This window comes from Thermobia domestica, chromosome 13, assembly GCF_964235325.1.
Source record: "Thermobia domestica chromosome 13, izTheDome1.hap1.1, whole genome shotgun sequence".
In the NCBI taxonomy this organism is placed as follows: domain Eukaryota; kingdom Metazoa; phylum Arthropoda; class Insecta; order Zygentoma; family Lepismatidae; genus Thermobia; species Thermobia domestica.
In genome coordinates this window covers 74,373,591-74,388,051 of record NC_137466.1, presented here as the reverse complement: position 1 = coordinate 74,388,051, position 14,461 = coordinate 74,373,591, and the positions used below count along the sequence as shown (strand labels likewise).

The window sequence follows — 14,461 nt, the reverse complement described above, 5'->3', positions numbered from 1 at the left end:
ATCCAACACCCTTCCTGCTTGTTTTAATGAATATAAATCATACCTTTTATAAACCACTAATCTTTCTGCGTATTTTGCTTCTAGTTCCATATCTAGAACAATTATGAAATGAGCTATTCGCATGTAAAAATAACTCTAAGAATATTGCATTTCGTTCAAAAAGTTGCCTGGGCTCCAAGAGGATACGCGGCAGGATGGGTTTGGACTCTAAGGTTAATCATTAATTGTACATTGAATTTTGATGATTATACACTTCTTTAACTTCCTGCGGATTTGTTAAAAACATATGTCTACATTCTATAGTAAATAATAACCAATTTATTACAAAGCAATGTAACCGCTCCGGTTCCATAAGCAGTTTTGTCCTTGACCATACACGTCACGCTATTTTCTCCATAATATAGAAAAAAGAAAAAATCAACTTTGTGGGGTCGTCATTCCGACGATATTAAACATTGATTTCTACATTGTTACCAGGAAGATAACTACACGGAAGCTGCAGACCTCTTCCTTCCCCTTTCCAAGTGTGAATAGTGTGGAAAAGTACGGAAAGTGAAATTGTGGAATGATCATTAATATAATACATGAACAGACATAAAAAAAAATGGATTATTATTTTCCTTATTTTTTATTTCTTTTTCTCATTTTGGTGATTGTGTTTTATGCGTAGAAATTTTCGTGTGTTGTATTTTTATATTTTCTAACTGGAATTACCAAATAAACCTTCGTCTCACTGGTAACATTTTTTTTTCTTTATGTGATTGTCGATGTTTTATGTATGTGTTATGTTGCATGTGTAAAGATACGAATATATTCCGTACTACTCGAATTGCTGGCAATTGGTCACAATTCAATTATTCAGTACAAGAATCCATTTATTGTATGTAAAGACCGACTGAACAGAGACCTTAATTGGTTAGAAGTGAATGTCATCCTTCAGGGACTCTAATCCGAGACCAATTAGTTTTTTTCTCCTGATTACTGCATTGACGGAAATATCTCTCTAATTGTTTGTGTTTTCAGGTCTCCCTGCGGTTTGTTGAAGTTTTCTGTAGTAACTAAATCTGACAATTTTGGTTTATGTTCATGAATTTCTTTCTATATTCTAACTAATGTGTTCTGGTTACAAAATGGCTAACATAGATAAATCCATGAGCAAGAGTCTGTCTAACAAGAACATTGGTGCAAAATTTCATTTCCCTACGGCAAATTATTTCGAATAGCTGGTAAACGTCGGAAAAAGTTCCAAGCCTACATCTCATTAGGGACTAATTTCGTTTAATCCCGTTTTATACTCAGCCTGGGTTTAACAAGACAGTTTGAATAAAATTTCAAGTTCCTACTTCCAACTGTTGCAAAGGTCTGTTAAGTTCAGTTATAACATTTGTATAAGATTTTTTAATTTCCTATACCCAAGAGTTCAGGAGTTCTGGTACAGGTTGAACAAATAGTTCGTCGCCCACTTTATTCTACTAGAAAATTCATTTCGTAAAGCCCAGACACATCGTTACCCTAGGGTTCGTTGATAACATTTCTACATACAAACTTTATATAAATAGTAGTTTCTAAGGCCTGGGAACACCGAAAAAATTTCTAATCCTTTTTCATCTCTTTCCTGAAGATTTCGCAAATTTTATCTTATTCCAGCCTAGTGTCCAAGGAAAATATATGTTTAAAAAATCCTACATTTAACAGTTTCGGAGATCTGATAAACCGAGAAAACATTTTCAAACCCTTCGCCCTCCTTCCCCGTAGAGGTCACATTTCGAAAATTTCATGGTTCTCGGCCTAGAGTATAAGAACAGTATTTCTACAGAACTTACTTTTAAGAAGTTTCGACGACTTGATGAACAACGAAAGTTACACTCAAGAGCTCTCTCCTTCTTGGTAAAATTCTAAGTTAAATGAAAACATATTAGAAAAATTTCAACTTTCTACTTCCAATTGTTTCAGAGATGTGATGGACAGCAAAAAATACTTTCGAGACTTTTTTTCTCCCCTTAGGAGTTATATTTCGTAAAACTCTTCTTCTATCAGTCTGGTATAACACACTCCTACAAAATTCCAAGGTTCCGCGCCTAATAGGTTTGGAGATCTGGTAAATGCCAAAAAATTAAAAATCCTCTTCCGCTTTGGGGTCGTATTTCGAAAAATCCAATCTTATCTGCAGCCTTGGATCCAAGGAGATATCTACACAGCTTCCAAGTTCTACACCTAAAAGTTTCGGAGATCTGACATTTGCCACAGATACATTCAAGTCCCTGTTCCCTCTTTAGGAAATGCATTTCCTAAAATCCTGTCTTATCTACAGCCTAGGACTCAAGGAAAATATTTATATTAATGTCAAGTTCCTACACTTAATAGTTTTAGGAATCTAATGAATGCCCAAGAGAAGGACTCTCTTTCCTTCCTCTTAGAACATTTTCCAAAATCTCGTTTTAGGTACGGCCTAGAATCAAGAAGAATTTATACAAAATTTCATTGTTCTACGCCTGACAATTTTGGAAATATGCTGAATGACTCTGTGGATATACTCTTATAGTGTTAGTGAGCTGTTAAATTTATTTTACTTAAGATATCTTTCAGTTTTACGTCCCACGGTTGTGCCGGTTAGGCTAAAGAAGACGATGATTAAGAGAAATGAATGAAATGGTGGAATAAAGAAAGTGGGAGGAAACGGGAGAACCCACGAGTGCGGTGTTTGTCCACCACAAAGTCCACACGGCGCGAGCTGGGATCGAGCTGGGCGCGAGCAGGGACCCCAAGCACCAGGTGAACGCTCTACTACTGAGGCACCGCGGCCCCTAAATGCTGCTGAGAATCCACCATCTTGAATACAAATCTGAGTATAGTTCGGATCCCAATTTGACAGTACTTACTATCTGTTGCTAAAAACTTCTACAATACTTATCAATAGTACAATCTCTACGTTAAAAAGCAAATTGTTACAAAAATACGTACTTTGTAGATAACAGCTGGCCTAGTCTCTTCTTCATAACATGTGGGTTCGTGGTAGCAGAAATCTAAAATCATCCTCACCATTCCTATAATTAGACCGGTCATCAAGCCCCAGAAAGCTCCCTAGATTTTATTTTTAAAAAAAAAGGAAATGAAAATACATTAAGACATTTAATAAAGAAAACGTATAAAATTTACTTTTATTATACCTTCTTAAGCAGTAAAATTTAATAAAATAGAGTAAATTACCTTAGTGATAAAGTCAGAAGTTTACTTTTAAAAAAATAAAAAAAAATGGTGCCTGTACTTAATCCATTCGATGAATATTTTGTAAAGCTTTCAATCGGACATCAGATCTTTGTGTCTGAAAACTTAAATTCTGGACGGTGACTAGATGAATGTTAACCGTTCATGCTTTCGATAACCAGTAAGATATAATTTAGATTTTGCTGGCCATAAAATGAATGATCGGTGACATTTTTGCGTCGGCCATAAAATTTGTAGAGAGATAGATACCCATTCCAAAATCGGTAACAATTGTAGGGGTTTAGAGTAGTTATTTAAAAAGAGAAGTCATGTAGAGACTGGGCTAGACAGAATGTGCTGGACATAACTTATTACTGTACGCAGGAGGTCGGTCCTGGAAATACAGATCTCAGAGATCCTTACTTTTCTTTAAATTTAGTCTAATTTTAGGAATGATTTTATAAATTCTAATATAATTTATTCTCATATTGAATTTGAACTCTTCAAAAGTTTTGAGTCCTTCGAAATAAATTCCTGCATACATGCCTGACCGTACGTATGCTATATGGGTGACAACGACAAGTTGATTATTAAAAAGTAGAATGCAGTCGAGTGTGTTAACAATGAAGTGTAAACGTTACAGGGAAATTTTAAAGATTGTGAGATATGTTGTCTATATTGATTAGACCTAAGCTAGATAGATCTACCTAAAGCAAGAACCTATATCACAGAAATCTGTATTCAAATTAAGGGAAATCTTTCAGTTGAATGTCCCACAATTATACCCTTTAGACTAAGAGAGACGGATGATTAACCCTAGGAATACCAAGGTATTTTGGCTTCCATTAAGAACTAATGGCTGTGAGCCTCAGAGACCCCCCCCCCCGTTTGGTGTTCCTAGAGTTAACCCAAGAGAAAAAGATAGAAGAATTGGTGGAATGAGAAAGTCGGACAAAACGGGAGTACCCCGAGAAAACCCACGGACACGATGTTGTCCACCACAAACTTACTTCGCCAGGAATCTAACCCGGAAGCTCACGCACGAGAGATAGTCGTTCTATTACTAAACCACTGTGCCTCTCTAGAAAGCTGTATTCAAGAATTGTACATTAGGTAAAAAACTTTCCTCCTCTAGTTTATAGTAACAAAATTAAAATTTTTACTGATGTAACTTCCCTCAAGACCCACACTACAAAATAATACCATATTAGAATACTGATAGTACAGGAAAGAAAACAAAATGACAAAGAACTCAATCATTAGTGCGAACTCCTCCCATATGTCCGTCTGTCTAATTGAGGTTGAGACTTCTTCAACGCCAGATGAAGCACTGGAGCAGTGCTCAATAGTTTAATCTCCAATTAAATCCACACAAGAAAATGAAGCAATTTGCGTTAGTATTTAAGTACTCTTTCTTTCTATTTCCTTTATTCACTTCTGATATTCTTCCGGTTATGTTTTTTTTTTTATTATTGATTTGCATGATTAAGGCAATTAATTCAGATCAAAAGCTTAATGCTGACAGCAAAACAAAATATTACATTAAGTAGTTATATTATTTTTCTACATGTCAAAATAATGAATTCTTCAATTATTTAATTCTGACTACATCGACAGAAATGAACTGATATTCAGGACATCTTTTCGATGTAATGAATACAAAAATTTACATATCCTATGTCTTTCTCTAACGGAATGTTATAGAATGAAGCAAGTACTCCTGCAACCGCTTTCCTTTATTAATTAATGTAAATTCCGTACGTACCTTTTCATTCATCCTTGGCCAAATCAATGCCATGCAATAGACTGCTGCAATTGGAGGAGCCAAATACGCAGATACAGACTGGATGTAAATAAAGAGCTGACCACCTTGCATTGACTGAATTATGGGAATCCAGATGATAGAAATTACAACGAGCACAGCGATGAAAATTCTGTTTACGATGAAGAAAAAATCAGAACAACTCTGTAGAGTTAAATGCTTACGTATTGGAAGAAAAAGAGAAAACAATATCATGCAATGTCTTGTTTCTCTGTTAGTAGTCAAGGTAAGATTATGCACAGTTCATGACAGTTGTTGTCAAGGACTTCGGATACTTCAAGATTTACTTTTCGAAATGTTCAAATGGTCTAAATAAGTCATCCAATATGCATACAAATCATAATTTTCCCCCCATATACTTTATTTTCTTTTCCTTGCTAAATGATAAAACTATTTAATTTTTATGCATACTTGGAGACTTAACTGTTTCATATCACAAACTGTATTTCGTATTCTTAAGTCTTTTCTTAAATTAATTAGTTGCGGTGCCTGTTAATATATTAGTTACTTGAGGATAAAAATAATAAACTGCGGAAATAAAGTGATATAAAAGCTAACAGAAATAAAAGTGTGTATATATAGAGAAAAAGAAGTAATATACACCATTTACATGTTGTAAATAGTTTTAATAAAAAATTTGGTGCTTTCATTTATAACATACTGGTTATTCATACGATGACAATCTTTGGTTTGAACAACCTATTTGATTTTTCCCCCTCCCTAGACAACTTTTGTTTTGTATTACTCGTTTGGTGAAATTATCTCCTCTTTTAATCTTTCTTACACATTTTTTTCCCCTTCACAACAGTTACCTTCGTTTGTTTTGCTTTTTAGCAGAACACAAGTATTAATTTTAATTATTATATGTAAAAACACAGGATATAGTAAATTTTAAGTTAAATATTCGTGGATACGAATACTTGAGAACACTAATTATGTGTTTACCAAGTTTGATGAAAATATAATTAGCACCTAGAGCGATGAAAATATAAATGAGCTACGGATACTCCTGAAAGTTGTGTGTTATACTAATAAAAATAATAAAACCGGGATTTAACTCCTTCAGATCTCTTAATAAGTCTGATTTGAATTACATGTACAGAAAGAAGTGACAGACCAAAACTCAATGGATGGAGTGATCTTCTCCAAATATACGAGAAAAATAAAATTTACAGAAGCTTGAAAAATATTTGAACATTTTAACAAATCATAAGTATAAATTAGGTATTTATTGTCAGCTTGAAAGTGACCAACTCACATTCTTTGTTTCGCAAATCATGCATTTTGTTTTCGTACTCTAGAATGAAGATATAAATTTTTTAATAATCAAGAACTAGATATTTTATGACCAAGGATTTTCACTAACACGAATAATGATAAAGTAATTGTAACTCTTTTCTCCAAACCTTGGAATGTGAAACATGAACTACAAAAAGGACCTTTGTACTTCTCATCGCAAACATCTATATGGACTTCAGAGGCACAGATTTTACGATTGACTTTTTAATAAATCTTAAGACCCTACAAACAAAATAAAATAAAATAAAATAAATAAATAAAGTTTAAAATATTGCGTTATCTACCAACATGCATTAAGATCCTGAAATACGCAAATTTAAACTAAAGATTTAAAGCTTAAGTATTTTGTTATGTCTTAGGAAGATACAAAAAGGTCCTGTGGAAATTAGGTCACAAAAGTTCTAATAAAAATATATTTTACATATTTTTTTCTACTTATACCAATTTGTTTAAAAATGTCTGGTCCAAACCATTGACAACTTACTGTAAATTTTGATATCTTATATTTTTTGCTCCGTAAATATTCATTTTTATTTTGTATTGTTTTCTTTTAGAATAAAATATGGATTCAACTCATGCACTTATTTTTTAAAAATTTTTTTGTTTAAATACATGTGCATTTTGTTTTAAAATGCTTAATGAATATTCAAAGATGCTGGATGATTGTTTTTTAACACCTGAAATGAGACTCAAAACATAAGTCATGTCACAACATTTCTAATATTATAGCCCTTTGGATACGCTCTCGGTGAATTGACTATTGAAGTTCTTTTCTCACACAAGGAAAACATTTTATAATCAAGAGATATTTTGTAAAAAGAGGATAAAATATTAAATCTAGAACAAATTGCTAAACAGATGTTTCAATTTAAAAAGGAACAGCATACGTTTGATAAATGTATCAAGTTTATGAGAAACATGCCATAAAATAACAATTATCTCCTAAACAAACCACGAATATAAATTTCATATCGTATAACGACTTTTAGTATAGAGAACAGACTTCATCCAAAACGGTTTGAAGTATTTTCATGGGGAATTGTGTTATTTTCTAGCATTCAAAAAATTAAACCAAAATATGCTGAATATTTAATATCATCATCATCATCGTAACACTCTAACATGTCAATTGATGCCAATCTTCCATCAATCTATCCTTTTTTTACCGTAATATTGCGCATCTATCGGAAACCTCTGCTCTTTCTTCAATTACACTCCTTTTCCCCTTCTTTTTTCAATCACAGACATTTTCCCCTTTATTCAATCACAGTCTTTAGGCTTTTCTGTTTTCAATCAATTTTTTCCCTATATATATATATCTTTATCACAGCCGTCAAATACAAATTGAATCAAGCTAATCTCAAATCGTGCTTTTACCAAATATTATTTAACTTTGTAAATTATTTGAAATTTTTAAATAATTTTCCTTTCTTCTGTATAGTTACTCTTAGTGTTATTCTCTCTGGTTTTAGCTGGCAATTTATTATTATTATTATTATTATTATTATTATTATTATTATTATTATTATTATTATTATTATTATTATTATTATTATTAGTTTTAATGCTCTTTATTCTTCTCTATACAATTTAAATGCTTATAGTCTCTCTTCATCGCTCTTTAGATGTACACGTTTCTGTCCCTGTGCTACTGTACTCGAAACGTTTTAGAATAGTTTAAAAACTCCGAAAATGTGTTCCTTTTCTTCATCAAAATTTTTATCTTTGCTATTATTTTATTTTTTAAATTTAAATTATATTTTACACCTTCACTAAGTTATACTATATAGATACAGAAAAACAGCTATCCAATTTTTCCAAATTGCTATTTTCATCTCTTTAAACGTTTATTAATGACACAAACGTATTACTTAAATTACAAAAAAGGAACAATTTCTAAATTAAATCAATACGGTTGTTTTTTTGTTAAAGTTTCGTGTCTCTTCCCAGCACCGAGACGTGGATCTAGAGTTTAAGGTGGTATATGATCCAAATTTTTATGCTCTCCGACCGGGAATCCAACCCGGAACCACGTGCTCCAAAGGTATGTGCGCAAGTCACTAGATCAGCGGGAAAGGCTTCACCAAGAAGATAATTAATACAGATAAACACTCTTCATCTTTCTACATGTATACAAGTTACGTAAATTTTAATTTCATTATGGATAAAATTCTTTCATTACTACGTCTTCGCTAGAAAGGGCAGAAACAATGCAACGACTTTATGCATTACTCTGATATGTATATCTGCAAGCTTATAGTACGTGAATCTCAGTTAAGTCTATCCTTACTCTGTGAATATAAACAGTAAAATTTTCAGAGCTACTTGTATTGAGCTTGTTTTTAATTGTTTATGATTCTAAACTACTGTTGACTGCTTTTCTTTTTTTCTTCCTTTCTTTCTTTTTTCTCTTTTTTTCTTGTTTTTTTTAAATCTATAACCTAAGAAACCCGAAGATCGACTGCCTCAGGAACAAAAGCTCACAACTGAATTCTAACTTATACCAAGTCAATCCTACTAAGTGTGGTTACTCAGCTGGTATGTCTGATAAAGAATTGAAGTTTGTGTTTTTAGGTCTATGATATGTGAGGACCTTTATTCCTCACTTCTTATCTTGATTTTTTTTAAACTTCCTTGGGAGAACGAGAGGTGCTTGTGGTTGGAAACAGACATAACAACTATCCTCCATACTAAATACTCTGTGTTCACTTTAGGTTAACATTCAAGAAATCATGTACGACCCAATTTGAGCCAAAAGTCTTGCAGAGTTTCTCTAAATATGATAAAACATATCTGCTTGTGTTTAGAGCAAGCTGATGGCACCTTTTAGCAGGCATGCCCTATTCTTTAACTCAGGTTACTTATCTGCAAAACTAGAAGTTTAATGTTAATTATTTATTTATTTAATTTCAATATAGTGGAAAAGGAAAAAAAAAAATCTCGAGCTCTAGATAAACATCCATAACATTCTAATTATTCTATTAATTAATTTATTTTTAATCAAAATTTAAATAAAACAGCGCGTATAAACGTCTTCGAGTAAGACTCTTTCAATCTACATTTATACCAAACCAAATTTTGTAATTTTGAGAGAAAAAGAAACTTCAATATCCAGCACAGGAGAGCGTATTTCCATTACTAGAAACTTTTCATTGAAACAATATAGCTATTAATATCTACTGTACATTTTCTTTCTTTTTTTTAAAAAAAAGAGAGAGAAAAAGAATACACTAAAACACTATATGATAGTCAATGAATCTATTTCTCAACAAAGCATGCAACGTCTGAAAATTGTATGATTATTTGGAAACTACATAATTTTGTTGAATGTTATTACATATTTTCATCACAAAAGTACCCAAGAAAAAAAGAAGTGTTCAGAGCTAGTCTCCCAAGATTTTAAAGTAAAATTTACAATGAATCAAACTGATTTTTTTTTTAATAGACAAATGTAATGAAAGCACCAAACATTGATTCGTAAATTTTTTGACTGAACTTTTTGATTTCTTTTTAAATAAATTCTATGACCTATTAAGATTGATAAGAATGGAATATGCCAATACTAAAAATAATATCTACAGAAATATATAAATGTAACAGATTGCAAGTGCAACCAGAATCAAATTTTAGACAGTTATTTCGATGTATCTGCTCCTGTTGGAGTCACACACAAATAATATAGTCATAAAATTACTGATTTTTTTATATGATTAAAAAGAATTTACATAAGATGATGATTCTGTTTGCAATTGCTTTCTTTTTTAGGTAAGCTATACAAAAATTGAACTCTGCAAAGCTTCAGTTAAAATACAATAGTATTAATAAAAGATAACTCCATTTATCATTGAAAACACCAAGAAAAAAAATTAAGTCAGCTAGAGAGCATCCATATTGGATGTTAGTGTAGTTGTCTCATTGGTGGCTTTTTTTTTCTTTCTTCTTCTTAATTCACAGTTATACTGAATAAATAGTAAACTGTCAGGTAGAAAATGTAAAGGGAAAAGTAACTGATATTTAAAAAAAAAAAAATCTCCCTCACCTTTCAAAATCTTAACACTTCCTTGCATGAAGTCTACTGAAACAACATCACCAGATACACCTGCTACAGGTTCAAAACTAGGGAGTTACTCTATCATAGACATTACAGCGAAGAGAAATAAGAAAAGTAAATGTGATAATACTAATAAGTTTCCCTATTGCGAAAAAAAAAAAAAAATCTTTATTAATCTCAGCAGATCTTTCTAATAAATATTCACTACATTTACAACATAGCTTATCAACCGCCTAATCATTTATTTCTTATGGGTCAAATTAACGTTTAACACATTCTTCCGTGTACTTTTGTTCTAAATAGAAATCAATAATGTTTGTCGCAAAAATTTTTCCAAGTCCAAACTCCAAATTTAATACCCATAACTCGGAAACCAAAGGCTTGTACACGAAAATATCTTATGTGGGTACTAACTAAGAGATCAAGGCCTACTGCGCTAAGTTTGATGAAGAATGGATTAGTTTATTTGAGAACTTACAATATATACCATTCTTGCAAAACACTTTCTTATTTTAATTATTTATTTTTGTAAAACATCAAACAAATGAAGGGTAGCAAGTAATATTGAATGCTTTCGGAGATCATACGTGCACTCTTACATAATATAGAAGATCTATTTTCCAACTGCTGTCTCAATCTTACATTCTCTTGTTAGTAATTTTGCGGAACAGTTCAATAGAATTGCACAGATTTTTCCTTATACAGTGAAAACGAAGAACTCTCCACTGACAAAATAGAACTACCTCAAAGAAGGGCCACGAAATCGCGTTTCTGATAACTTGCTGGCTTTCACTTCTACTTCATCTAGCGGAATGATTGTGCCATAGATAAGACATTGTAATGTGAAAACAGCAGACTGAATTACTGCTTGTATATAACTGCAAATTGCGGCGGGGATACTCATATGGTATCTCAAATTCCGTATTATACTAGCTGAATTTCAAATCATTATATACTTTCTAACCCCAGACATGATCCAAATCTAGCTCGAAATAAGAAAATCGACAACTCTGACTTTTGTGCAGCTTTTCTGCACATGAGTGATAAACAAAAATATTCTAAGTTTTTTCCGGTATTTCTATTCAAACTTAGATGTGGTGCATCATATAACTTTAGTTTTGCAGATACATTACACATTTGGAGAGAGCTTATTACTTTTTCCAGTCTCATAGATTATTCGAACTATTTTATTGGGTTTAACAGGAGTCACATAGTGTAACGCATCAAGGAGCCAATAGTAAAGAGGCAGTGGAAAGAATTCGCACACAGCCACGTATTTTTGTTTGTCTGGACTCTTAATCTTGCGCTGCACAAATTTTAGATTCTGGTACCACTTGTAAAACGCATATTCAACCTACGGATATTGTAAGATGCAAGTATATCTCGATAATTATCAAAGGAAATTTCACCAATTAAACCGATCGAGATGTTTTCTCATTTTATTACATACAGTAGTGTAATGTAATGCGTAAACCAGTATTTCTTTCTTGAAACCATAATTTATATAATTGCATATTTTAATCACAAACAACACTTGGGTGAAACTAGAATGACATCAGAAAACCTGTAAATATTTGAAAGTGGATGAAATAATTATTTATTATATCTAAATTATTCCAACCATCATAAAAATATTATTGTGTCCCTAGTTAATAAATATAATATATATATATATATATATATATATATATATATATATATATATATATATATATATATATATAAAAATAGGCTACTTCACTTTCGATCAATGCTTAGTCTTGTATCAGTTTCAAATTACACTTAATAATTATGTATATTAATGTGTATGTAACCAAATTATTTTCACAGAATCTATTGAGAAATTCAAATTGAAGAAATATGTTGATATCATCAGTTATTCTACACTTCTTAAACAGTTTAAACATCTTGTCCGAATAGAGTATTTAAAATTCAGTTAAATAATTCTCTGTGTAGAACACACACTGCAATGGTGATTATGTGATTATACAATGTCTCTTTCTTTCTTTATTTTATTTTATTTTATTGTTATTATCATTATTTTTTTTTAATATTTGTACCTCATCAGAATTTAAAGAATACCATCAAAGTGAAAAATCACTGAAGACCGCGAAGTCAAGTTGATTTTAGTGGAAGGGGATATAAAGCTGGTTTTCCCGCCATTATCAATGTGGCTTCCCTCTTGCACAACTCTGAAATCGCCACTGCTTCCATATATATTTATTATCCATTGCCACTCTGTACTCTTACCAACCCCAAATGGTCCCATTAACTTTACCTTTCTCTGATTGAATCTTTCCATTTGCCACCTTGCAACACATTACATGATATGGCACCCAACTGCATCGTTTTACAATTAATATTTATTCATTAATTTTAATTTACTTTATTTCGTTCTCTCCCTATTTGAAGCAATTATAATGTATTTACTTTTGTACTGAATATTAGTGTAGTTACTCTGATTTAACCTGTTTTCCACGTCTGCTTCAGTATTTCTTTCTTCCACCTGTGTTAAGGATTGTTCAAATGAAACGTGCACTATAGCTCAGACGGAAGTGTATTCATACGAGTGGGTAAACTGCCGGGTTCACAGAAGAGAAGTAGTAAAGTGTAGTTAATCTTTTTATTTATTTATTTATTTATTTATTTATTTATTTTAAGTTAAACCTATTTTAAAGTAAATGTCGTTCAATAAGATTATTGTACCGGTAGGTTGCCGGATCACTAGTTCTCTTATCTCTTGTACGCACACCTGTGAGTGTAATACATCCGTGAAAAGAAACGTGACAGCACACAAAGTATAGAATAGCACATCACGTTTTTACGAAATAAGTTTATTCAATACGTTCAAACACAATGTTATATATTTTCAAGGGACGTCGCTACTCTTCGGACACTGATCGTCGTAAGAATGCAGAATATAATGATGCTATTTTGAGATATATATACCGTGTTAAAATAGTAAAATATGTTCAATAGAGGTAAGGCAGTATATAGCAGATCTTTCCTGTACCACACTGAGTTGATATTTGAGTAGCCAACTGTGAAATAATATCAAACGACTTTAAAATCAGAATGGTTTCATTGTCTACATGGGCACTTAGTGAATCAGATTATGGTGGATAAATGAACACGGACAATAAAACAAAAAGCGGATGAATATAACTTTATTAATTCTCTTCCACTATCAAGGTGAGGGAAATGCCTTCCCCTCCAAAGATTGTATCCAATGACAAATCGTGATCTTATCCAAGACAGAATTTGCTTTTTTTCACCTTCAGAAACACCTTGCAAATTTAATCCAATATCTTATTCTATCCAGCCAACTACAGGCTTATATGTTAACCCAATATTTTGATCAGAAGGTTTGGTCCTCATAGAGTAATAACCGAATGGGGCAAACGTCTGAATATCGAATGGAGTTCGTCGTATTATCAAGAACAAAAGGTCTGGAAGACTTTCATAACGGGTGTTTTACTGGACGGTAATGCTCAACCCACGTCTCCAGTCCTTGCAAGTTCCAATTACACAGATTCTTGAACCAATCTACATACAGTTTTGGTCTATTGTTATACTTTTTTTTTTCTTTTTTTTTTTTAAATTCCTGCAGGAACAATAAATTTTGCATAGAGAAACTCAGATCACTCTTTAAGACTAGTTTCATCGACATCTGAGTTCTCTCGTGACGCAGATACATTTACTATGGTAAACATTCCCTGCAAGTAAACATTTCCTGTAAGTAAACATTCCCTGTAAATACAGATACATTACAGGCTTTACTTAATTAGCTGGCTGTCGTACTTATTACGAACAGGAAATAGTCTTAAGAACTAACACATTCCCCAAAGCCAAAGTACACTATAGGCTCAATTTAATTAGTGGGATGTCCTATGTATTACGAACAGGCAATAGACTTCAGAAACAATCATTTGTACACTTCCACTTGAACAATTCTCCCACACCCACTTGAGGAAAAGAAACCCGAATTCAAGTGATTCTAAAAAAAGGGACTAGCATCCTTACTGAAAGCTCTTCAGTTGACTTACTGAATAACAAACTACAAAATAATTTACTAAATGACATTG

General features: G+C 32.1%; 1 protein-coding gene across 2 annotated transcripts in view; it reads right to left on the bottom strand.

Annotated features, from left to right (window-relative positions):
• The window catches only part of LOC145668244 (sodium/glucose cotransporter 4-like), a 255,030-nt gene that overhangs the window by 11,342 nt on the left and 229,227 nt on the right, over window positions 1-14,461 (bottom strand). For both annotated transcript variants that reach the window (XM_081735925.1, XM_081735926.1), the window contains exons 10-11: window positions 4,970-5,138; window positions 2,962-3,081 (exon numbers count right to left, since the gene is read on the bottom strand). In XM_081735925.1, coding sequence (XP_081592051.1) covers window positions 2,962-3,081; window positions 4,970-5,138 — 289 coding nt within the window. The remainder of the gene's footprint in view (window positions 1-2,961; window positions 3,082-4,969; window positions 5,139-14,461) is intronic.